Genomic DNA, 26,414 nt, shown 5'->3' with positions numbered 1-26,414 from the left:
ATAATGAAAACCAAAATTCCATATCCATGCTATTGAAATACGGATGGGGATCCATTGTCGAAAAAGTAAAGAAATTTACTGATAATCCATACCTAAACTTGATTACATCACATGAAGTGTCGAAATGTGATGCGTTGGAGGTAAGCTACAAAAAATATTTTCATTTCCTCGTTTTTCATATTATAACTAAGAAAAAAATACTCGCTTTGGGATTCAGAAAATTTTAAATATCTATGCAAAAATCGTGTGTGTGTGTTTTTGTGGTGGTGAAAATTGAGATAAAATTGATTGATCGTGAAAATTGTGTGTGTGTGAGGAGTAGGTGTAGTGGGTAGGGAAATCAGCTTACCTAACTGGATGTTTTTTGTTATTTTCCACGGGGGGAGATGAATGACGGCGGAATTCGTGTCACTCGCCAGTGGAAACAGAAAGTGAAAATGAATAAATAAAAAACATGTTGGAACTGGAGATGTGGAAAAAAAAGATAAGTTCCTTAAACATCGACATCGTGGACAAGCCAGAAATAATTCCTCCGGGCAACATTAAATGCAAGGAAAACAAGGCTTTCAAATGCAACGTGGGATACCATACCGGGATGAAATGTTCTTATTGTTCGGGAAAATGGATTACTATCCAAAACGGACTTACACATCACTCCCACCATCTGAAGCGGAAGAAGGAATCGGTGCAAAAGCTTCTGGATGACACAAATTGGCGAATCTTTCTCATTTACATCATATTGTATTTGAATGACTATGAAAACAAGAATTTTTTTTTAAATTTATATTTTGATTTCGCCATCTATCACGCGGCATTAGATCCGTTTTAAGCCTCTTGTGTTTGCACGTAAATAGAAAATAAATGAAAACTACGCGAGTATTGATGATTCACGACGGTCTTAATCTCCTCTGTTGATCGCACGACAAAGACTTTTTCTTGAAATTTGTTGATACTTAATTTTGTTCTCCTTTATTTTGATTTTCAATTATCTCAGACAAGTTTCCGAAGGTGTCGGTGTTGGCGAAATTCTTTCTTCACCGAGTATGGTTGAAATTGAGCCATACATTGTAATTAACCGACGTGTCTGCTCTAAATGTGCGCGGAATGTTGCAATGCTTGCATCCCTAGATCCAAATATTTGTCATGATTGCCATCATTCAACCGTGAAGATATACCGAGATATTACGGACGAAAACTTTGAAAATTATCCCTTGAAAGAAGCAAATTCGGGACAATGTGCAAAAACACTACTTTTTCTATGTGCACGCAAATCAGGTAATAACTGGAAGATTAAGGAAGATTACTTTGAAAAACTTTTCAAAGCTGTCAACAGACGTGGATGGTGTATAAAATTATAATAATTTTTAATTAATTATCTAATTTTAATTCGATAAAATATATTTAGGAAAAATGGCAGATTTGGTGGACGTAACCGTCCTGGTTATCCCAGAGGACTTGAGTTGGTGGGAAAATTTGCGATTGCAGGCAGCGCAACGAGTCCACTTTCTGCTATGCACACACCAACTTGTAATCAAGAAGTAGATGTATACACCCTTAACATGCTAAAGGAAGCCATAATAAATGCCTACTGGCCGGGCCACATTATTCAGATAGCTATGAGCCATCCAGCCAATTTTTGTGTCTGTCACCAGGATTTGGTAATTCTTTTTATTTTCTCCCCTTGTCCTTTTTAATTTTTCTAATCTAGGAATCTTTCATTAGAGAGCTTTTTGAAACAGGCGTTCCACAGGAGGCTCTATTTTTCTATTGTTACGGGCTGGAAATTTCATCTGCAAAAACAGTTAGCTACGAAACCAATGTTTTGGCAGCCAATTTACGGAATGAAATTCTGGGCGACTTACCGAGATATGGGATTAGACCTGCAGTTTCTGGCTATCTCTATGCTTGCAATATTGGTGAGTTCTTTACTTTTTAAACATTTAAGAAATTTCTTCAACCTACCTTGGACTTTCGTAGCGTTTATCATGAACTATTTTTTTATTTACATGTAATTATTAGCTGAAAATCAGCGATTAAATAAAGCAGAGAGAGGACGCTACGAATACCAAGAAAATGACACAATAACAGGATCGCAGAGTTTGATACAGGTAAAAAACATATAATGTATTTTGAAAAATTGCTCATTTAAACAGATGAAATTTTTCCATTTCATGCAGCACCATCTGAATTTAACTTCGACACAGTTAATCTGTCAATTTCCAAAATGCCAACAAAAAATTGGATGTCAATTTGCCGTCAGCTGCGGTTTTTGCTGTGAATGGTACCATGGCAACTGCATTCAATTTTCCAAGTCAATGTCACAGTTTGTTGATATGAGTAACAAAGTATGGATCTGCGCAATGTGTGTTGGACCGCTTTTGTTGTCGCTTTCGTCGAATTATACTTATGCCAAGCCGGATGAGATTTATTGTAAGAATTCATTTCTTATTTAAAGAAAATTTAATTTGAATGTTTCAACTTCACCATTTAGCCGAGAGTGTTTTTGATTTTTTTTCGAACCCAGTTGCCACTTGCCGGCGATGAGATTAATGAGTCACTCGTACAATTATTCGTGTTTGAACAGAAGCTACGAAAATCTTTAGAACACCTTCATTTGAAATTGGTTGAGGTTCCGGCCGACGGGTATAACATTTTCATTAAATGTAAGTGTAAAAAAGTTTTCTGAGGTATTATTTTGTTTGTTTCTCTTTTATAGGAATTGTTTATTTTCTGCTTTGGCACATCAGTGGTTTGGCAACATGAATAAGCACTTAGACATGAGACTTTTAATTACAGATTTTCTTGCGAAATACGATGAGTTCTACTCTCTTTTCGAGGACACCTCCGAAAAACCTTTACTGAATATAGTACAACACTTTTAAAGTTTAGAGTTTTTCATAACAAGTTCTAATTAATTCAATTTTTGCTATACTGCAAATAGTTACGGAGCTTCGAAAACCGGGAACCTATGGTGACCATCCTTCCATTGCAGCATTTTCATCCAAGTTTAAGGTTTGTACGGTACATTTCAAACTAAAACCCTTATTCCGTCTCATGCAAGAAGTATTCCTTATAAGTAGCTGTAAAGATTTACCGGCCAAACGGAAGTCACACCCTTGTGGAATGTTCGGGTAACGTTCATAAGGATGTTATGATTGCGTACAAGGAAGTTAACCATTACTATAGTGTATAGTGTGGTGGACATTGACGACGAACGACAAGAAAATTTTTCGACATTGATGCAACCATCTTCCCAGGGGTTGACTCCACTCGTACGCCCGCTGGTTCATTCAGCTTCCGAGCAATGCAAATGCTTCTTTGTCTATCCAGCTACCATCCCTCGACAATGACCTAATGGCGGGGACTGCCGACGGAATTCACTACATGTCGGCGTTGTCGAATTCGTTTGATGACACGACAGATATGCAGCAACTGGGAAACATCAGCAATTGCGGGCTAGATAGCTCTTTCACATCGATACCCATCTGCTCCTACTGGCGAGGGGTTGAACACTAAAAAAAGTCTCGTACACTTGGGTTAAAAATCACTTTTTATGAAAATAAAATCACTTTTTGAGGAAAAAAAGTCCCAGTTTCAAGAAAAAAGTCCCAGTTTTTACGAAAAAGTCAGTAAAATAAGAAAAAAAGTCGTATTTTAAGCAAAAAATCAATGGAAAATCACGAGGTTTTTCAAAAATCAACTATGAAGTTGATATTTTTGCCGCTAGATGGGGTTGTAAGATGGGGTTAAAAAGGGCAAGTGACACACTTTCCGGCCTTCTCATTTCTCAAATCAGAGATGACCTTACGATAATCAAATGAAAATGAATAAATAGCCTATATCGAATCGACAATGATATATTTGCCACAATCAATAAGTGTGGCAAATACCTACCGTACACTTGGCCAAGGAGTGTTCAACCCCTCGCCTACTGGAAGTTTATCATTTAACGGTAATGGACAAAAATATCAAAGTTTACATTGTTAGGGCTAAATTTTTTAAAATTATATATGTTTAGATTATTAATCTTTAGAATAATGATGAAAGTTTTTTATTACAGATGACTAAAAAAAAAGTGTGTGGTGTCAAGTCGTTCCCTACATCACAACCGTTGCCCAATGCATCGTTATTTCAAAATGGAATGCTATGGAACGGATCGGCGTGGGTTGATTGTTTTGATGCTGCCATGAATTCGAGTTCTTCAGAATCTCGCCAAACCCCGTCGCCATCAACTGAGAAATCGGACAATGTGTCAAGATCTCGCTGTGATTCTAAATCATCTCAATCCTCATCTTCAATCGAGCAGAAATGATATTGATCAGCCAAAAGCAGGTAAGTGTTAAAAATATCATAAAATATAACATAGATTCTTGAATGTCATATGTGTACGTATATCTAACGAGTAATACTCGATATTTCAAATTATTGCAGACGACAGTGAAGGAATTCCCCGAGAATACGGTCAGCCTGGACACGATAGCTCAACAAAAGGATACGACTGCAAGGATACAAAAGGATACAACAGCAATTGCGGGCTGGATCACTCTTTCCAATCGATACCCCTCTGCCCATCCGGTGGCCACGGAGATCCAGGTCCAACAACAACCTCTACCACAATTGGGCCACTACAACAAACCCAGACTTCTTTTGGCTATCTCACCAACAAGGAAAGAACGTCAACGGGAACTGGAAATGTCGTCCGACAACATATTTAAAAAAGACTTGGAATGACAGGCGTTTGCCGTACCCATTTAGGTGTTCCGAAACTTCCGGACATAATACCATAATCAAAATGTCATTTCCATTTGTCTCTTCCTTTTTTTTGTTTTTCATTTTATTTCCTCTCATCTCTATCTCATCAAAACTATTTCCAAAATTGCTATTCTGATTTTTATTTTGAAAACTATGTGTGTTGATCTAACCTATACAATCCGTATCCTTAAAACAGGACAATCCAGATATCGTCGCATTCTAGACCATCGTCGCATTCTAGACCAACCCGAAAATGTGCCGCCCAAACCAACGCAGCGATCAAGAAAATCTTCGAACAAGAAGACGCTGAGTAGCTGCCTGGCCGCGGGGGAATGTCGAAAATTTTCCAACTTAAATTTCATTTCTCTTAAAACTATGTTCCCCCTTTCGTTTTGGCTTTTCTCACCCCCCAGCTATCGCGATTCACCATTATTTTGTTGTATGTCTCGCTTTGATGAGTCGCCCTGTCTAGACTCGTCAGTCTGATTCTTGATGGCTATCAAGAAGGTTCATGAAATGGCAAGTGTAAGTGAACTACTAAGATACCGTATGCAATTAACCAAAATAACACCCTTTGGAATTTATGTTCACTGCATCACTACTGACTTCGTGAAAGAAAACCCAGGTGAAAACTTCAAAGAATATAACATCAGGGAGATAGAAAAGATGTAAGTATATAATTGTATAAATATAAATGTATGTAAAGTATTCATTGTATTCATTATTTTCTTGATTCATGAACTTTCCTTAAATTATGAGAACAATTTCAATATTGCAGGGCATTTCAGCAGAAATAATGAATTAATACGAATTCAGAGCCAAAGTGAAAGATGAAATTCAGAAGTTGAGAAAGCAAGAAATTGATGAAGAAATTAAAAAGCTACGTCCCGGTGTTCCCGACTAGGGAGCCGATAACATCGTACATTGTTTCCCAACCAAAACAAATGAAATGAAGGATCATTCCGCCATGAATCCAATTTTCTGGTTTTTGTACAATTCACTTATTATTCCAACCCAAAACGAAGAAACTTTTTATTACTTCTGTAAACATAAATAGGTACCGTAGTTCCTTGCATCGCCGTACCTATTTACAAGGCAATCGCTCATGGACCGGGAATTACCAAAAATTCATTTCAAATGCCTACAGCACCTGGCCCTCCCTTCTGGAAAACAAAAAAAATGTTTATAGAGTAAGCTAAACAGGAATACGCTACATTCAACAATGGTTTGTATGCATCCATTAAAAAAACAAAAGTCTGTCATAAACAATGTGAGTTATCATTGCATTTTATATTGTTCTAATAGGTTCAAGTGTGGGAGATTCTATTGTCGACGAGATTCTTAAACATGAATTGGAGAAACATGATGCAATCATGAACATTCAACGTATTCCAATTGAATGTATGAGCGATGAGGAAGATTTTGAATAAACAGTCGCCTTAAAAAATTTAAACTTTTAACTTAATAACTTGGAACATCTTAACCAATTTGTCGAAATTCATGTTTAATTTCTTCGTGTGTTGTTTGTTCAATTTAACGTGCGTGCAGTGCACCATCAAAACTTTGCCTACAAGCAAAAATAGAAAAAAGTCAAATAAAAATAGAAACGCGACGATAAATCTTTTTGACTGGACAAACGGTAATACGTAATACCCCGTTTGAAAAAAAAGGATTTGTAAAAATAGAGGCTCACCTTGAGAGTGGGCGCTGAGAAGGAAAGCATCGACTACATCAAAGAATCTGCAATTAGAAATTGAAGGTTAAAAATATCATAAGAAAACAACATTTTTCAATACACATTTTGCAAAACTTATAACCAGGTTTGCTTATAACTTATAAGCTAACCTTAAACCTAACTTAACCTAACCTTGCTTTGAAAAATGTGTATTGCAAAATATCGAGAGGTTTACCTATGAACGATAGCTTCGAAGGGAATGGTTCCGCGGCCACCGCACCCGATTTTGGTGTGCCGTATTCCACGCGTCGTGAAAAGCTACATGCAAGAGGTAAAAAAATTTATTTTAATTGTAAATTAGAAAAATTAGAAAAATACGTACCGCTGGATTATAATATTTATCGGTCGCAGTTAAGTCGATAATCGAGCCAACGTTAGGCACCATCTCCATCAGTTTGTCGGGCGTGAACCTAAAAGCGGGTGTTAAATGTGTATAAGTATTAGTCATTTTGATTTCGAATTAAATTTGAAAATCCGAAAATCTTACCACAGCTCCCGCTCAAGTCCTTTGCTGGTCAGGAAATGCTATAACGAGAAAAGAGAAAAAGCTTAAAAAATTACAATCATCTTTAAGTCCTACAACACAAGCACTTTTGCTAATGGAATGGGGTTAACCATGAAAAACACTGCTCAAATTTACTGCACTAATACTAGTAACCTGTTAAAAGAATTAATGAGTTCGTAGTTTGTGAGGTATACAAAAACAGAGAAGCTTTTGTTGTGAGTGCCAACAGTGACAAAAAATTCAAGTAGAAGCATTATGGTTTTCACAGTTCAGTTACCAGAGAAAAAAATGAGAGACAAAGACACTGATGGTGGGTCTGGATAAAGCTGTTGGGAGCAAAGGGGGCAAGAGAGCAAATGTAAGGGACACTTTCTGAATTAGGCCCAGTAAGAATGAACAAATTTACCTTGTTCAGAGGAAGCTTGCAATGCATTGTGAAATTCCAGGAATTTGCCTTCCAATCATGAGATAATCCAACCACCTAGTCACAAAAAGAAGGAGTAAGCGAACAATTTTATTCACAACACTAATGTTCAAATACCGATCTGGAAGACGATTTTTGTTTCATCCCATATTTCGCCAAAAATAATTATTAAGCCAAAGATTTGAGAACCACACGCAAAGAAAAACTAACTTTTGAATCAAAGAAAAAAACAGCAAAAAGGGAGTGGAGCCACAAGCGTGGATGAATTCAAAGCAGTAGCAAACACAAACCGTTCCTAAGCATGCCGACAACTTCCATGTCCTACTTAACTGTAAGGCCGATATATATCGGCTTGTATCACAATAAATAGATAAATCACGAGAAATCGAAAGCGCATTGCGGTATTTATACAACTTGCATCCTTTGTTTTTTTGCGAAGTGAAGATTAATTATCGAAGATTTTCCATATGATGGAGGAGTCGAAAAATGATTCCGAGCAATCAACTTAATTGGCCTCACTCACTTGATCAGCCGTGATAACGAAGGACGCGCCTCGAATATATCACCAACTATAAACAGATCTTGCCAAACTTATTTGAGCAGCTTCAATTTTCTTTCTAACCAGATTTTATTTCGACACGGCTGGAATTCGACAGGAAGTCATTGAAAGAGAAAACTACGTATCCCAGAATGAACATCGCAAGCAGACCATAGCAGATTTAAAAAAGGAGAAACAAATTCCAGAATACCTTTCCAAAAAAGAAACAGAATGGGAAGGAATGAAGGGCTCCATTTACAAACTACTTCTTAAAAATGAAAAACTTAAAATGAGCCTTTCAAAGATGGAAAGAAATGTAAGTATCTCTACTCCAAACAGCTCTGCCACTAAACCACATCGCTCTGAAGCCTCTGGTGCCAGTGCCACTAAACCTTGATCTATTGAAAATGGAAAAGAAAATACATCTGTCCTGTAACTGATTGTTGTTACTGCACCAAAATTGCAAAAGAGGGGGATATTGTTAGACATAATAAGGCTCAGTACACACCCACAAAGACAAAGGCGATTTTATGTGTGTTAAGCTAGACTGTAAGCAACCATTTAGAACCAAACATGAACTGGATCTTTATACACCCCCCACAATTTGTTTGCGATTACTGCACACAAAAGTTTCAGTCATCAAACAGCCGGTTTAAGCATCTAGATAATAGAAATTTAAACAAATGGTGTATGCCTAAAGCCAGTGCCCAAATCTACCGGGAAGAGAATGAAGAATCACTAGTATCTGTTGCATTAGAGATCAAACATTTCAAGCCTTTTACCATTTCGTTTATACTTTAACATTCAACCTTTCACCATTCAACAAACAAATTACCTAAAATCCGTCTATTTATGTCTATTTTTTCCCCCATTCTATTTTATTTTATCGGTGTCGATTTTCATTACGAATTTCAAAATGAATTCCAATAAACAGTACCTGAACCTGAAATCATCCTAGATAGGCTTCTTGATCCCTGGCACGTTCAGCAATTTGTGATAATTTGGGTTATCACAAGGATGAAGCAGTAAAAAACACGGGCGGCCGTTGGTTACGATATTCCTCCTCGCTGCAAAGAAGAATGGACGGTGAGTACATAATCTGAAAATGTTGCAGGGGACAATAACGGGGTGAGGGGTGGGGACGAAGATGAGATTCTCTCTGTTTCGATAAAATGCAACTGTTCCTCTCCTGACGGCGGTGATGTCTTGGTTACTTCACTTGTTGGATTGATGAGTGGAACTGCACTTGGGACAACATGCACGATCAATTCTGTATTGCCGCTCTTTGCATCCTGTTCGTCCTTGATGGTAAGGTCGATGGTCAGGCTCGGTTGAATTTTGATCGTGTTAAGCTCCATTTTGCCGTCGTCATTGGAGTCATCTTTTAATTCTCGAGTTGGGATGTCGTCAAACTTGGTGACTTCAATGTTTTCTCTGTCGTTGCTGTTTGTAATTTATTTCCTCCTCCGGGCCCTTCTCTTACTCACACGGCTTTTTTTTGGGCTGTAGCACAAAACCAACCGAATAATGGTTTTCGAGGAGATACAGGGGATCTCTTGTAATTTGGGAGTGATGCTCGGTGTCTGAAATAACTGTCGTAGGAATTTTTTGGATCTTGGTCTGAACCTTCAAGAGAACTACGGTCGCTTCTTGGTGTTGAACCGTCAAGGAAAAAGTCCGTTTCAAAACTGACGCGTTCTCGGACACAACATACTGATGTACAAAATGTGTAGAAAAGGCCAAAAAGTTAAAGAACAGATGTATGAAAAGATGGTTGCATGTGCGTCTGTTACATGAACGTTGACAGGATCGTACCTTGGCTAGAAGAAGTTTTCTCTGTCCGTACCTGTTATATAGAGCAACAGTTTCTATGGATGATATATGGTAACGGGACATGTAAAACGATAGAATATACGTAGAATAGAAATATTGTTTGATTTTTTTTCTTCTTTACGAGCAACAACGGCTTTCAAACTTATGAATTTAGGCCCGGGCTTTAATTCACTGAAGATAGAATGCCCAATCACTGGAAAAGTTTGGTGCAAACACAGACATGAATGCACCATCACCACAGTGTGTTGGTGTAAGTAGAATTTTTTTTTTAGTTGAATGGGCTAGAATGTATTGCACCATCCAATGCAACCTACTACACTATTCTATACACTATCTTGTCTGGTGCTCCCGTTTCCACGGGACTTTGCTTTTTGTAAGTTGCTGGATAACTGCATGGATCTTGTCGCCAAAATTAACCAATAAATTGTGGTCAGTCACAAGTTCACTGAAACAGTTGGAAATGAATACACGCACATGATAAGTTTCGTTAGCAGATGCTGTAAGGTAAGGGCTGCGTTCCGTGGTGATTATTTTAAAATCAGTATGAGGTCTTGGCGACTAGGGTCATCCGATATCTTCTATGTTACAGTGTCGTAACCGGTGTCAGTACGACCGCCATTACAAGAATTTTAGACGATTTGATTGTCATCCCACGAGTTGTCTTCAGTTACCCAGTGTAGAATGTTAACGTTAATAATGAAAAAATCCCTTTTTTATCATCAATCAAGATCATTTTTGAGTAATATATGGACAGCATTTTGTGGAGTTGGAAAATCGTAGGATTCCGGAAGTCACTTTTACTATGGAGAGTTTACAGCGTGAAGACTACTTAGGGATCTCAACATAAGTGTCCGGAACACCCATAAAGGTAAATACAGAGGCTTTGATGCATTCAGTTGTTACATAGGTACGAAAAATTTGTTCTAATTGAGCATAACTTGGACTGGTTTGCTCCTTTTGGTATAATGCTTTGACTGGTAAGAGTGATCTGGTATGTGTGATGGTTATCAAGAGTAATGAAATAACTCTAAGGACTTCTAAGATGGTTTATTTCTACCTTGTTGGGACTACTGGTGCCGATGACGACTCTGTCGGTAAACAGACAGACGACAGCCTTTTATACAGAGGGAAAATGGTTGCACCATCATCAGCCGTGATGATGGTTCAAGAGAAAGAGGACAAAGGAAATAGAAAGGGGACTTTATGGTCCAGTTGGTTTAACATCTGTATTGGAAGTAGACAATTACCGAATGTCATGGTCCAGTAACTTTCTAATTCAGAAATCGTGATAACCGAGATTTCGGCTAACGAGGCATTTCAATGATGTTTTTTGGTTGGGGGTGTACAACAGGTAAAATAATGTCATTTCAAAATCAGTTTCTAGAATGTTTTTACTTGAAGTGTTTGTGCATAAAGTAAACCATCGCCAATCCTTTGTATAATACTGGTGCGAATAGGGTAAGGTAAAGTGATAGCAAAATTGTGAGGTGAACCAACCTTTAATAATATATCGCCTTCTGGCGCACCTCAGTTGCCTTACTGGATTTCCCACGTTTTTTTTTCTTGTGATGTATATCTTCGCTCGAGGGAACCCTTTTCAAGCGTTGGTTGGTTCATTCAAACCTAGTCGTTCCACAATACAACGAAACGCAGATTTAGCAGAGATAAAGTTAGAACAACTGCAACCTATGATAACCGCGACTCCACAAGTGGTCATACCAGGAAATGCTTACCCTTTTGTCGGTTTCGCCAACTGCACCGTTATATTCAAGGTTTAAGTGTCGTGTCGCAAAACAACCGTAAAACCTCACTTACACCCTTTATCGACGTGAGCGAATAAAAGTTTTTAACTAGACGCCACGTCAACAAGGATTAAGAGAGGATTTCCTATAGGGCTTTGTCCCGACAGGCATTAGAACGACCCAGAGGATCTCGCCACGGATGTGTCCCTATGGCCAAAAAAGGGTTAAGCCATAATTAAGCTTTTAGTTTTAAGAAATAAAGCTTTTAAGCTTTTAGTTTTCTTGCTTGCACTATTTTTTTTTTCAAAGTTAATGGCTTAAAAACTCAAAATTTTTATATTTTAAATATCAAAACTGTTTTGATATTTCAGCTATCAGGCTACTAAACTTTTTGGGAAACTTAAGCTCTAGACAGTAGACAATAGGAATATTCGATGGGCGTGTACTTTCACAATATTTAACTCTCTTCATTTTTTTTACTAGTTTCAAAATTTCTACGTTGGCGTAGAATTTTTTTCAACAATGCCTTTTTACAGTAAAATAAAACTATTTTGAATGTGACGAAAACGTGACGAAAACTCAAAGTCTTCCCATCCGACTGCATCGTTTTTCTCCCAAATCCACATTCTTTTGGCCATTGTAATTATGATGAAGAACAAGGAATGCTGTCGCAGATGGCAGAATAAATCGAAATCCCACGTATATCTAGTCCTTTTCATATTCCTAATGTGTCATTATCCTATCCGCCTGACCGGTAATGTTATAAGGGTAAAGAATGCTAAATGTTGTTAGCAAAACTCCCGAGGGGTTATTTTTACGGAAGCCTAAACATGTCCACTGTCTGTTTTTGCACTTGAGAGGTCTAGTGTATCAGGCCCGTTCAAGAGTGCTAGAATGTGGTGGTTTGACAAAATTCCCACGACTGACATTAGTATTTTTAATATTTTAAAAGTATATAGCGCGTTTAGTGAGCGTATATAGTGATACGAAGTATAACAACTAGCGCCATCGTAGGTAAAATAAATAATTTGACACAATTTGACTGAATTTGATTCATTGACCATGTTAATTATTATTTACCCTTATTTAGACCTACAGATTTACTGTAGGTCTGAAAGACTTTGCTCACGGCATCGTTTGTCTTCTTGGTCTTACTGCATACTTGAGAATCAGCGGTACATATGTCATCCAGTTCTTCATGAATTTTCGTGAAATTTCCACGCACGTAACCATTTAAAATTCTCCTAGAAGCTGCAATTTTAGGAGAAAACAAATGTTAGTACGGTACTAAGATAATGAAATATATAAAAAAAACATTCACTCACATAATCCATTTGGTTCAACACCGGACAATCAGTTTTTAGAACATAATCAACGTTATCAAATTTATTTGATATAATTTATTTTCTTCGTCCATCGAAAGTCGATTTCCACAAACATCTCACGCTTTTTTGGTCGCCAAAATTACGACACACTTCGATCAAGTTGGCCACATTAGCATTGTAAGAAACCTGACGACAATTAAATTGGAATCATTAGTATATCATTTGAAAGAAAGTACTACAACTAACTTGTAACTAAAAATACCAGCATTGTTGTTTCCCCTTTCTGGCACGTTTTCTAAACACACTTTCTTTGAGGATGGACTCTTGACACAAACCGAGCCAGGGGACACTCTCCTTACGCCAAAATAGCTTTTCTATTGCCTTTCGAATCTTCTACTCCAAAATCTTGAAATCCTCTTGGGTAACCGTACCGCCTTCCGGTTCTAATGTGACGAGACGATCAATAATCTTCTTAACGTCTACTGCTTCTGCTTGATGGTTTATTACGTCCAAGATGTCGTGTACAGAATCTAATTGCAATTTCCAGTCAGTTGTTGAACGAATGAAGCCATTGTGGGCGTTATCATTTCTAGTGTCAAAAACGACCTGCACGAGTTGGGCGTTGCCTCTTGTGCCGCCCCCAGGGGCGAGATAGTCCACGTTGGTGTTGACCTGGTCTATAACATACTTCATGTTAGCAAACACATCAATAGTGATGTTGGGCATATTCAGTTTCTGTACCAAAAAGTCCGTAAAGGCTCGGCTAGGAACTTCAGTATCACTCCGTAAACGATAAGGGACAGTCCAAATGCCTTTTCGAAACTAAACGCTGGCGTAAATGTGAAGGAGAAGGTCACCAGACCATCCAAGTTGCCGGCCGACATTTCGTTCATGATTCTATGGATTTCATCTGCTACAGCAGGTTGGATGACGCTGCGATTCAAAAGGACCAGTGCCGGTAGATCAGTCATCCCCGTCTTGTCAAAAGAATTAAGATCCAGGTGCGCAGTGTTATTTCGCATGTTGATGACTTTTTGGATGTCACCATCAGACATCGCAGTGGGCAACAAGCCGATAGGGTCTAACACGTTTTCATCCTTGATCACTTGCAACAGTACTTGGGCATCGATGTCCTGGGCGGTGGCGGTCGCTTTGCCTTTGGCGAATAAAAATACGTGCCACCCCAACAGAGACAGGTGAAGGAGATGGAATTGGATGAGCGCCGTCTTCATGGTCTTTATCTTGAGTGCAGGCAAGAGGGGATTCTTCATCTGATGAGACCGAGAAATTTGGCGGTGGAACTTGTTTTACCCTTGCAGTGGAATTGATCACACTACAAGGATTTGGATTATCTTCATCTAGAAGAAGTTCAAACCTACAAGTTTTCAATACGACGCAACGTATTTCACTTTTATCTTTGACAGGCGAGTTGTCTCCAAATTCGATCCAAGTATTGGGTATAAGGTCGCTTACTTTCTGAAAATAATAATTGTCACTCGAGACAAAAACCCATGGTATAGTATTACTGGTACGAGTACTTCCAGAGACTGCCAAAAACGGGACAAAAAACTGGAATCGTGAACTATCGGCAACTCTGGCCGGGGTGAGTCTATTTTAACATGTGGTCTTATGGGACTACCCCCTTTGAAGTCCTACATTTATGTGTTAAAAATAATTTTTTTACTTGTAACATTTTTTATTATGTGTAATAAATAAATAAATTTACAAAGCTCATTAATTTTATTTTCAATAAAAAATGCTCATAGAATTTTTAAAAACTAAAGAAAGCCACCGCGAAGCAAAAAGGGGTGGACTTTCTTGTTTTTTTTTTGGCGCGCAGTGCCTGATTCTGGGTGCGCTGCAGTTTGCCACGAATTGACGAATTTTTCAAACAAAAACAAATGCAACACTTGTCATTACCCATTTCAACCCTTTTTTAGAAATTAACACAATAGTTTGGGCAAATTTAAGTCAATGACAGCTAAACAAGTAAACAACTTCTAGTCGGATGGTCTCAATCTAACCAAGTCTGCAGCATGTTTCGACTATCCCCCACCACGGTGCACACTAGTCGACTAGTCGCACGACTTTTGGCTATGGCGGATACGAAGCAATTGGAAATAGGTCTATACTCTATAGACACCTGGGCAGCGCAAAAGCGCGGGCGTCAAATTTTTTTCAGGGGGAATTGAGTCTTCAGATACCCAAGTGCCATTTTTTTTTATTGAGAATGCTTACAGTATTCTTTTTCGGTTACTGTAGGCCTATTTTTCAAAGTTTCGGCAAAATGATGCCAATTTCTAAGGGAGAAAGAATAAAGCAGAAATATTTCGTAACAGATTTAACATTTTGTTTTATGTTTATTAAGCTGTTATATTGCTAATATCTGCGACAACATCGCTATTGGGTAAATTTGATCAGCTTTTCCTTTTAAAAGTCTGATAAACTTGATAACATTGGGACTATTGCTGGCCCCCTCGAGCTTCAGGGAATTCTAGTAGCCGGGCGTAAAATTAATTAATAATTTTTTTAATGATTTTTTAAATTTTTTGTGTTACCTTCCGCATTGTTGTTGGTCCACCGATGTTACGTGAACATCGGCCTTTGCTTTGGCGGCCTATACAATTCTGGTTATCCTAGCTGAAAGTAATTTTATTTACTTATTCTGCAATTAAAATTTTCTTTTATTGTTTTAAAGATTAAGAGGCCATCAACAGAGGAAAAAAACTAGAAGAAAACCGCCACATTCTTTTTTATGGAAATACTGTTCAATGTGAAAATTTGCTGTACCGGGGGTGAACGACGTTTTAATCGGGGAATTTGTGAAACCGAAGAAGTCGCAGTCATAAGAATAAAAATAAGAGACTGCAATGAAAAATGCATAGGAATGGTTAACCAACATGCATCGGGTATCTTAGAATCTGTTAACGTTCTCAAGATTTATGGTTACGATGAAAATCCTGTAAAATTCATTTGGTTAGTGATTATTTATTTCTCTTTTATTTTTTAAATAAAAATAATAGTGTTCCACTTAGATATTTTGCCGTTGAATTATTTGATGCTACATTGGAACAATTCTGTAATGGACATTACGAGGTGCCGATGCAGTCCGACCTCAAATGTCTGTTTCAAATTTCACTGGGGATTAATTATCTGCATATTAGAAAGATTATTACTCATGGACAGTTGAATCCTGCTTCAATTCTTATTTCTCAGTCCCTGCGAGTGCAGATTAAAATTTCACAATGTGGATTGCTAGGTAAAGTTGTTCATCATTTGAAAGCCAATCCCCCACAGGAATCACGAGATTTAAAAATGATTGTCACGAGTCATCATCCAACATGCTGGATGCTTCCTGAATCTTGGTTAACCTCTCCAGATGAAGACGGAAACGAAATAATTACACCAAACCCAACAACTTATGGTGACGTTTTTGCAGCCGGATGCATTTTCTTTTATTTTTTGAAAAGAGGATTGCATCCATTTGGATTTCGAGAAAGAAATTCTATCTTATCCAACATAAAAAAATTAACCCAGTGAACTTGCAAAGTATTTGTATAGCTTATGTGTTCAATTATCAGTTTAAAATCATGTTGTCATTTCCAGAATTATAAGAATCTCATTTCGCATTTCGATCGATCAAGAATTTAACAGGGAAACCGTCAAGTGATTGGACTCAAAATTTACAATTTTTAGGTTGGCTGAGGACATCCGTTTGGCTGCGATTTGCCGAATTGGGTCGATCACCAAAGTTATTATTCAACTGGACAGGAAAGCTGTCGGTCACGACCCTTCCCAAATTCGGCAGTTTGTTGATTATCGGAGGCGGCACTGTCACCCAAGGCAATACCGGTGCGGGAGCATAGGGATCCTGGGCTGGGCGTTGATGGCAAGCACTGGAGTTGTCGGTCGGAGGCAAAGGACTGTTGTTTTGACTTTGGGACGTTGCTTTTGATTGACTTTTGACAACTTCCGCGTAGTGACTGCGGGGTCCGGAGCTCGTACCTTGTCTGCATTTCAACTCATGTTGGCCGTTACGCGGCCCAGCCGGATGCTTTTTGTACGGTTGAGTAGCGAACGAAGGCCGTTTTTTGTACGACTGAGCAACCGGAGGAGGCTGATGGTAGTCAGAGAAAGGCGGTGAATGATCGTGAGTTCCAGATCGGCCACCTTGCGCCAAGTGATGACTGTTCGATGAAGTTGAGCGGTCGTGACTGGCGGCGGTTGGCTCCTGATGGCTGGGACGAGAACCACTGTGAATAAAATAATTACAACCAAAATTTTAACATCTTAATGGTGATAATAATAAAAGGAATCAAGAATTTAAAAATATTGGGTCGTCGTACTACCTTTTCTGAAAAAGCGGGACCGGGTTGCGACAAACGCTATCACTCTTTTGACGGAGGTCATCTAGGTAGTTGTAACGTTCGATGTTGTGGCCACAAACTTGGTTGAAAGCTTCCAGCGGTAAAGGGTAAACAAGAGGTCAACGTGACATAAATGAAGAGATCAACAACTACGCCAACAGGAGGCACAAAGTGACAAAAAAATTCCTTGAATGGCGTCCTCCGGTCAAAAACCTCTCCGATCAACCAAGAACCTGTTCAAAATGACACAAAGTTATATTTTGGTGTTTAAATTTAAAAAAAAAACGACGCAAACAAACAAGGGGACGACAATGTATAATCCAATTTCAAACTTGTCACCCCCAATTTGAGAGCGACGGACCAGAGGCTTACCTCGATACCAAATAGCCGGTCCTATTGGTTCCATGATTCAAGGCCAGCTGGAGGTAGAGACTCTTGATGATGTCTACAAAACGTCAATGACGCCAATTTCAATTGGCGTCAATGAAGCCAAGTGATGAAATGAATTTCAGTTAGACCTAAGGCGCTTTCTTTTTGTGCTGCTCTCCTCTTTCTTGGTTCGAGTTTGAGGGTTTGAGGAGTGGGTAGGGAAAAACACCCCAAATGTGGAAAACGGCGCATTACTTCACATGTTGGTCACACGTTGACACGTTCTGCTGATAATACCACAAGAATGAAAGTTTAAAAGTTTAAAAAAATTTAAACGACACTTGCTCCAAAAGGTAAACCAATAGTTCATAATCTGAATTAAAAGTGATGTGTATTGATTTAACATTTTTAAAAATTATTTTTTTAAGAAGGATATGAGTGGAGGCAAAATAGTAAACATCCAATTGGATATATGGAAACAATCAGAATGCGTGATGATGGACGACCCCGTGTGTTTTACAAAATGCAAGTTATATTTTTTTTTAATGTTTGTTTCGTATATCATTGTTTATATCATTATTGTTAGCGTAGTTGGAAAGACATCCAAGTTAATTTAAGTTAAGTTTTTAAAGGAAGGGAGCTTGGTTTTTTCCGTAAATGTCAGCCATTGTGATGTTTCGACATTGGATAAAAGCTTTTTTTTTGTTTAGTGTTCGGCAAACGGCATCATAACTGGTTGCCGTTAATCTTGAAGCCATAACCAATGTAATTTTTATCTTAGCCTATTCTATATAGATTTTACTTGAAAAAATCGGCCAGTAGGGAACTTATTTCTGACTTTTTTTCTGTATATAGGAAATATGGAAAAATGAAGATATTGCGTGCTTTAACAGACGTAATAAAACATTTAGCCAAATATCCTGATCCAGACCTCGACATCAAAACATTCAACAACTTGAAACAGTATAGGGAAGAAACTGAGCGACTTAAAAAAGAAGAAGGTAGAATGAAGAAGATTCAAATGGAAGAACATAGAAGACAACCATCGATGAATATTCAAAACGATGAGCACCAGAAGCAACCAGTCGGTAATGCGGATAATGAAAACCAAAATTCCTTATCCATGCTATTGAAATACGGATAGGGATCCATTGTCGAAAAAGTAAAGAAATTTACTGATAATCCATACCTAAACTTGATTACATCATATGAAGTGTCGAAATGTGATGCGTTGGAGGTAAGCTACAAAAAATATTTTCATTTCCTCGTTTTTCATATTATAACTAAGAAAAAAATACTCGCTTTGGGATTCAGAAAATTTTAAATATCTATGCAAAAATCGTGTGTGTGTGTTTTTGTGGTGGTGAAAATTGAGATAAAATTGATTGATCGTGAAAATTGTGTGTGTGTGAGGAGTAGGTGTAGTGGGTAGGGAAATCAGCTTACCTAACTGGATGTTTTTTGTTATTTTCCACGGGGGGAGATGAATGACGGTGGAATTAGTGTCACTCGCCAGTGGAAACAGAAAGTGAAAATGAATAAATAAAAAACATGTTGGAACTGGAGATGTGGAAAAAAAAGATAAGTTCCTTAAACATCGACATCGTGGACAAGCCAGAAATAATTCCTCCGGGCAACATTAAATGCAAGGAAAACAAGGCTTTCAAATGCAACGTGGGATACCATACCGGGACGAAATGTTCTTATTGTTCGGTAAAATGGATTACTATCCAAAACGGACTTACACATCACTCCCACCATCTGAAGCGGAAGAAGGAATCGGTGCAAAAGCTTCTGGATGACACAAATTGGCAAATCTTTCTCATTTACATCATATTGTATTTGAATGACTATGAAAACAAGAATTTTTTTTTTAATTTATATTTTGATTTCGCCATCTATCACGCGGCATTAGATCCGTTTTAAGCCTCTTGTGTTTGCACGTAAATAGAAAATAAATGAAAACTACGCGAGTGTTGATGATTCACGACGGTCTTAATCTCCTCTGTTGATCGCACGACAAAGACTTTTTCTTGAAATTTGTTGATACTTAATTTTGTTCTCCTTTATTTTAATTTTCAATTATCTCAGACAAGTTTCCGAAGGTGTCGGTGTTGGCGAAATTCTTTCTTCACCGAGTATGGTTGAAATTGAGCCATACATTGTAATTAACCGACGTGTCTGCTCTAAATGTGCGCGGAATGTTGCAATGCTTGCATCCCTAGATCCAAATATTTGTCATGATTGCCATCATTCAACCGTGAAGATATACCGAGATATTACGGACGAAAACTTTGAAAATTATCCCTTGAAAGAAGCAAATTCGGGACAATGTGCAAAAACACTACTTTTTCTATGTGCACGCAAATCAGGTAATAACTGGAAGATTAAGGAAGATTACTTTGAAAAACTTTTCAAAGCTGTCAACAGACGTGGATGGTGTATAAAATTATTATAATTTTTAATTAATTATCTAATTTTAATTCGATAAAATATATTTAGGAAAAATGGCAGATTTGGTGGACGTAACCGTCCTGGTTATCCCAGAGGACTTGAGTTGGTGGGAAAATTTGCGAGTGCAGGCAGCGCAACGAGTCCACTTTCTGCTATGCACACACCAACTTGTAATCAAGAAGTAGATGTATACACCCTTAACATGCTAAAGGAAGCCATAATAAATGCCTACTGGACGGGCCACATTATTCAGATAGCTATGAGCCATCCAGCCAATTTTTGTGTCTGTCACCAGGATTTGGTAATTCTTTTTATTTTCTCCCCTTGTCCTTTTTAATTTTTCTAATCTAGGAAACTTTCATTAGAGAGCTTTTTGAAAGAGGCGTTCCACAGGAGGCTCTATTTTTCTATTGTTACGGGCTGGAAATTTCATCTGCAAAAACAGTTAGCTACGAAACCAATGTTTTGGCAGCCAATTTACGGAATGAAATTCTGGGCGACTTACCGAGATATGGGATTAGACCTGCAGTTTCTGGCTATCTCTATGCTTGCAATATTGGTGAGTTCTTTACTTTTTAAACATTTAAGAAATTTCTTCAACCTACCTTGGACTTTCGTAGCGTTTATCATGAACTATTTTTTTATTTACATGTAATTATTAGCTGAAAATCAGCGATTAAATAAAGCAGAGAGAGGACGCTACGAATACCAAGAAAATGACACAATAACAGGATCGCAGAGTTTGATACAGGTAAAAAGCATATAATGTATTTTGAAAAATTGCTCATTTAAACAGATGAAATTTTTCCATTTCATGCAGCACCATCAGAATTTAACTTCGACACAGTTAATCTGTCAATTTCCAAAATGCCAACAAAAAATTGGATGTCAATTTGCCGTCAGCTGCGGTTTTTGCTGTGAATGGTACCATGGCAACTGCATTCAATTTTCCAAGTCAATGTCACAGTTTGTTGATATGAGTAACAAAGTATGGATCTGCGCAATGTGTGTTGGACCGCTTTTGTTGTCGCTTTCGTCGAATTATACTTATGCCAAGCCGGATGAGATTTATTGTAAGAATTCATTTCTTATTTAAAGAAAATTTAATTTGAATGTTTCAACTTCACCATTTAGCCGAGAGTGTTTTTGATTTTTTTTCGAACCCAGTTGCCACTTGCCGGCGATGAGATTAATGAGTCACTCGTACAATTATTCGTGTTTGAACAGAAGCTACGAAAATCTTTAGAACACCTTCATTTGAAATTGGTTGAGGTTCCGGCCGACGGGTATAACATTTTCATTAAATGTAAGTGTAAAAAAGTTTTCTGAGGTATTATTTTGTTTGTTTCTCTTTTATAGGAATTGTTTATTTTCTGCTTTGGCACATCAGTGGTTTGGCAACATGAATAAGCACTTAGACATGAGACTTTTAATTACAGATTTTCTTGCGAAATACGATGAGTTCTACTCTCTTTTCGAGGACACCTCCGAAAAACCTTTACTGAATATAGTACAACACTTTTAAAGTTTAGAGTTTTTCATAACAAGTTCTAATTAATTCAATTTTTGCTATACTGCAAATAGTTACGGAGCTTCGAAAACCGGGAACCTATGGTGACCATCCTTCCATTGCAGCATTTTCATCCAAGTTTAAGGTTTGTACGGTACATTTCAAACTAAAACCCTTATTCCGTCTCATGCAAGAAGTATTCCTTATAAGTAGCTGTAAAGATTTACCGGCCAAACGGAAGTCACACCCTTGTGGAATGTTCGGGTAACGTTCATAAGGATGTTATGATTGCGTACAAGGAAGTTAACCATTACTATAGTGTATAGTGTGGTGGACATTGACGACGAACGACAAGAAAATTTTTCGACATTGATGCAACCATCTTCCCAGGGGTTGACTCCACTCGTACGCCCGCTGGTTCATTCAGCTTCCAAGCAATGCCAAATGCTTCTTTGTCTATCCAGCTACCATCCCTCGACAATGACCTGATGGCGGGGACTGCCGACGGAATTCACTACATGTCGGCGTTGTCGAATTCGTTTGATGACATGACAGATATGCAGCAACTGGGAAACATCAGCAATTGCGGGCTAGATAGCTCTTTCACATCGATACCCATCTGCTCCTACTGGCGAGGGGTTGAACACTAAAAAAAGTCTCGTACACTTGGGTTAAAAATCACTTTTTATGAAAATAAAATCACTTTTTGAGGAAAAAAAGTCCTAGTTTCAAGAAAAAAGTCCCAGTTTTTACGAAAAAGTCAGTAAAATAAGAAAAAAAGTCGTATTTTAAGCAAAAAATCAATGGAAAATCACGAGGTTTTTCAAAAATCAACTATGAAGTTGATATTTTTTGCCGCTAGATGGGGTTGTAAGATGGGGTTAAAAAGGGCAAGTGACACACTTTCCGGCCTTCTCATTTCTCAAATCAGAGATGACCTTACGATAATCAAATGAAAATGAATAAATAGCCTATATCGAATCGACAATGATATATTTGCCACAATCAATAAGTGTGGCAAATACCTACCGTACACTTGGCCAAGGAGTGTTCAACCCCTCGCCTACTGGAAGTTTATCATTTAACGGTAATGGACAAAAATATCAAAGTTTACATTGTTAGGGCTAAATTTTTTAAAATTATATATGTTTAGATTATTAATCTTTAGAATAATGATGAAAGTTTTTTATTACAGATGACTAAAAAAAAAGTGTGTGGTGTCAAGTCGTTCCCTACATCACAACCGTTGCCCAATGCATCGTTATTTCAAAATGGAATGCTATGGAACGGATCGGCGTGGGTTGATTGTTTTGATGCTGCCATGAATTCGAGTTCTTCAGAATCTCGCCAAACCCCGTCGCCATCAACTGAGAAATCGGACAATGTGTCAAGATCTCGCTGTGATTCTAAATCATCTCAATCCTCATCTTCAATCGAGCAGAAATGATATTGATCAGCCAAAAGCAGGTAAGTGTTAAAAATATCATAAAATATAACATAGATTCTTGAATGTCATATGTGTACGTATATCTAACGAGTAATACTCGATATTTCAAATTATTGCAGACGACAGTGAAGGAATTCCCCGAGAATACGGTCAGCCTGGACACGATAGCTCAACAAAAGGATACGACTGCAAGGATACAAAAGGATACAACAGCAATTGCGGGCTGGATCACTCTTTCCAATCGATACCCCTCTGCCCATCCGGTGGCCACGGAGATCCAGGTCCAACAACAACCTCTACCACAATTGGGCCACTACAACAAACCCAGACTTCTTTTGGCTATCTCACCAACAAGGAAAGAACGTCAACGGGAACTGGAAATGTCGTCCGACAACATATTTAAAAAAGACTTGGAATGACAGGCGTTTGCCGTACCCATTTAGGTGTTCCGAAACTTCCGGACATAATACCATAATCAAAATGTCATTTCCATTTGTCTCTTCCTTTTTTTTGTTTTTCATTTTATTTCCTCTCATCTCTATCTCATCAAAACTATTTCCAAAATTGCTATTCTGATTTTTATTTTGAAAACTATGTGTGTTGATCTAACCTATACAATCCGTATCCTTAAAACAGGACAATCCAGATATCGTCGCATTCTAGACCATCGTCGCATTCTAGACCAACCCGAAAATGTGCCGCCCAAACCAACGCAGCGATCAAGAAAATCTTCGAACAAGAAGACGCTGAGTAGCTGCCTGGCCGCGGGGGAATGTCGAAAATTTTCCAACTTAAATTTCATTTCTCTTAAAACTATGTTCCCCCTTTCGTTTTGGCTTTTCTCACCCCCCAGCTATCGCGATTCACCATTATTTTGTTGTATGTCTCGCTTTGATGAGTCGCCCTGTCTAGACTCGTCAGTCTGATTCTTGATGGCTATCAAGAAGGTTCATGAAATGGCAAGTGTAAGTGAACTACTAAGATACCGTATGCAATTAACCAAAATAACACCCTTTGGAATTTATGTTCACTGCATCACTACTGACTTCGTGAAAGAAAACCCAGGTGAAAACTTCAAAGAATATAACATCAGGGAGATAGAAAAGATGTAAGTATATAATTGTATAAATATAAATGTATGTAAAGTATTCATTGTATTCATTATTTTCTTGATTCATGAACTTTCCTTAAATTATGAGAACAATTTCAATATTGCAGGGCATTTCAGCAGAAATAATGAATTAATACGAATTCAGAGCCAAAGTGAAAGATGAAATTCAGAAGTTGAGAAAGCAAGAAATTGATGAAGAAATTAAAAAGCTACGTCCCGGTGTTCCCGACTAGGGAGCCGATAACATCGTACATTGTTTCCCAACCAAAACAAATGAAATGAAGGATCATTCCGCCATGAATCCAATTTTCTGGTTTTTGTACAATTCACTTATTATTCCAACCCAAAACGAAGAAACTTTTTATTACTTCTGTAAACATAAATAGGTACCGTAGTTCCTTGCATCGCCGTACCTATTTACAAGGCAATCGCTCATGGACCGGGAATTACCAAAAATTCATTTCAAATGCCTACAGCACCTGGCCCTCCCTTCTGGAAAACAAAAAAAATGTTTATAGAGTAAGCTAAACAGGAATACGCTACATTCAACAATGGTTTGTATGCATCCATTAAAAAAACAAAAGTCTGTCATAAACAATGTGAGTTATCATTGCATTCTATATTGTTCTAATAGGTTCAAGTGTGGGAGATTCTATTGTCGACGAGATTCTTAAACATGAATTGGAGAAACATGATGCAATCATGAACATTCAACGTATTCCAATTGAATGTATGAGCGATGAGGAAGATTTTGAATAAACAGTCGCCTTAAAAAATTTAAACTTTTAACTTAATAACTTGGAACAACTTAACCAATTTGTTAAAATTCATGTTTAATTTCTTCGTGTGTTGTTTGTTCAATTTAACGTGCGTGCAGTGCACCATCAAAACTTTGCCTACAAGCAAAAATAGAAAAAAGTCAAATAAAAATAGAAACGCGACGATAAATCTTTTTGACTGGACAAACGGTAATACGTAATACCCCGTTTGAAAAAAAAAGGATTTGTAAAAATAGAGGCTCACCTTGAGAGTGGGCGCTGAGAAGGAAAGCATCGACTACATCAAAGAATCTGCAATTAGAAATTGAAGGTTAAAAATATCATAAGAAAACAACATTTTTCAATACACATTTTGCAAAACTTATAACCAGGTTTGCTTATAACTTATAAGCTAACCTTAAACCTAACTTAACCTAACCTTGCTTTGAAAAATGTGTAATGCAAAATATCGAGAGATTTACCTATGAACGATAGCTTCGAAGGGAATGGTTCCGCGGCCACCGCACCCGATTTTGGTGTGCCGTATTCCACGCGTCGTGAAAAGCTACATGCAAGAGGTAAAAAAATTTATTTTAATTGTAAATTAGAAAAATTAGAAAAATACGTACCGCTGGATTATAATATTTATCGGTCGCAGTTAAGTCGATAATCGAGCCAACGTTAGGCACCATCTCCATCAGTTTGTCGGGCGTGAACCTAAAAGCGGGTGTTAAATGTGTATAAGTATTAGTCATTTTGATTTCGAATTAAATTTGAAAATCCGAAAATCTTACCACTGATCCCGCTCAAGTCCTTTGTTGATCAGGAAACGCTATATCGAGAAAAGAGAAAAAGCGTAAAAAATTACAACCAACTTCAAAAGTCCTCCAAACACTAGTATTTTATTATTAATAATAATTAACAATAATAGTATAACAGAGTGGGGTTTCCATGGAGCAACACTGCTTCAAGGCTGCTGCACAATTGCTGCTACATTTGCTCTCTTGGCTCTTGCCCCCTTTTCTCCCAACGGCTTCACCCAGTCTCACCTTCAGTGTCTTTGTCTCTCATTTTTTCTCTCGTTACTGAACTGTGAAAACCAAAATGGTACCCCATGAACTTTTTGTCACTGTTGACACTCGTAACAAAAACAGAGAAGCTTTTGTAAAAACATGGAACCTTTTTTTACGAGTAGAGACCACGATAAAAAAACAAACTTGCAAACGGCAACCAACGGAGTGAGCTAAAAGTTAAGCTACACGTTGAGCTACAAACTTGGATCAAATTCAAAACAGAAAGAAACACAAACAGAAACAAACACAAACAGAGTTCCTTAGCAACGACGCTTAGCAACGAGTGCCGAACGACAACTTCCATGTCCTACTTTACTGTAAGGCCGGTCACTCTAATATATGTCCATTGTCCATGCCTCCACCGGTGGTAACATGAAGTACAGACATGGTACATCTAGCGGTAAGCTTTCTAACTATATGCCTAGAAATCTTACAGGCCCTCTATTTCCAGTCCACGATTTTCTATAATCT

General features: G+C 37.9%; 2 protein-coding genes across 4 annotated transcripts; both read right to left on the bottom strand.

Annotated features, from left to right (window-relative positions):
- Nucleotides 1-4,987: 4,987 nt before the first annotated feature.
- Nucleotides 4,988-7,069, bottom strand: LOC124310670 (probable tyrosine-protein phosphatase F54C8.4). 2 transcript variants are annotated; one of them, XM_046788709.1, is made up of 4 exons: nucleotides 6,810-7,069; nucleotides 6,663-6,745; nucleotides 6,446-6,492; nucleotides 4,988-6,319 (listed from the first exon to the last, which is right to left on the bottom strand). In XM_046788709.1, the coding sequence occupies exons 1-4, from the start codon at nucleotides 6,933-6,935 to the stop codon at nucleotides 6,201-6,203; spliced, it is 375 nt and encodes a 124-aa protein (XP_046644665.1). In that variant the 5' UTR covers nucleotides 6,936-7,069; the 3' UTR covers nucleotides 4,988-6,200. The 2 variants fall into 2 exon arrangements, with proteins under 2 accessions (XP_046644665.1, XP_046640261.1); XM_046784305.1 differs by having other exon boundaries at nucleotides 4,988-6,492.
- A 16,776-nt stretch (nucleotides 7,070-23,845) lies between these two features.
- Nucleotides 23,846-26,241, bottom strand: LOC124321275 (probable tyrosine-protein phosphatase F54C8.4). Of its 2 annotated transcripts, XM_046784192.1 has the most exons (6): nucleotides 25,920-26,241; nucleotides 25,665-25,702; nucleotides 25,500-25,587; nucleotides 25,353-25,435; nucleotides 25,136-25,182; nucleotides 23,846-25,008 (listed from the first exon to the last, which is right to left on the bottom strand). In XM_046784192.1, exons 3-6 carry the CDS (start codon nucleotides 25,566-25,568, stop codon nucleotides 24,890-24,892), a joined length of 318 nt encoding a protein of 105 aa, XP_046640148.1. In that variant the 5' UTR covers nucleotides 25,569-25,587; nucleotides 25,665-25,702; nucleotides 25,920-26,241; the 3' UTR covers nucleotides 23,846-24,889. The 2 variants fall into 2 exon arrangements, with proteins under 2 accessions (XP_046640148.1, XP_046640147.1); XM_046784191.1 differs by lacking the exons at nucleotides 25,665-25,702; nucleotides 25,920-26,241 and having other exon boundaries at nucleotides 25,500-25,658.
- Nucleotides 26,242-26,414: the final 173 nt, after the last annotated feature.

Source organism: Daphnia pulicaria, chromosome 1, assembly GCF_021234035.1.
Source record: "Daphnia pulicaria isolate SC F1-1A chromosome 1, SC_F0-13Bv2, whole genome shotgun sequence".
In the NCBI taxonomy this organism is placed as follows: domain Eukaryota; kingdom Metazoa; phylum Arthropoda; class Branchiopoda; order Diplostraca; family Daphniidae; genus Daphnia; species Daphnia pulicaria.
The sequence above is the reverse complement of the archived record's forward strand: the minus strand, read 5'-3'. Positions and strand labels throughout refer to the sequence as shown.

Coding starts and splice junctions, on each gene's coding strand:
- LOC124321275 (XM_046784191.1), bottom strand. CDS start 25,625: ATGACTAATACTTATACACATTTAACACCCGCTTTTAGGTTCACGCCC. Junction 25,183..25,352: donor TTCGAAGCTATCGTTCATAG/GTAAATCTCTCG, acceptor TTCTAATTGCAG/ATTCTTTGATGTAGTCGATG. Junction 25,009..25,135: donor TCTCAGCGCCCACTCTCAAG/GTGAGCCTCTAT, acceptor TTTTGCTTGTAG/GCAAAGTTTTGATGGTGCAC.
- LOC124310670 (XM_046784305.1), bottom strand. CDS start 6,935: ATGACTAATACTTATACACATTTAACACCCGCTTTTAGGTTCACGCCC. Junction 6,746..6,809: donor ATAAATATTATAATCCAGCG/GTACGTATTTTT, acceptor TCTTGCATGTAG/CTTTTCACGACGCGTGGAAT. Junction 6,493..6,662: donor TTCGAAGCTATCGTTCATAG/GTAAACCTCTCG, acceptor TTCTAATTGCAG/ATTCTTTGATGTAGTCGATG.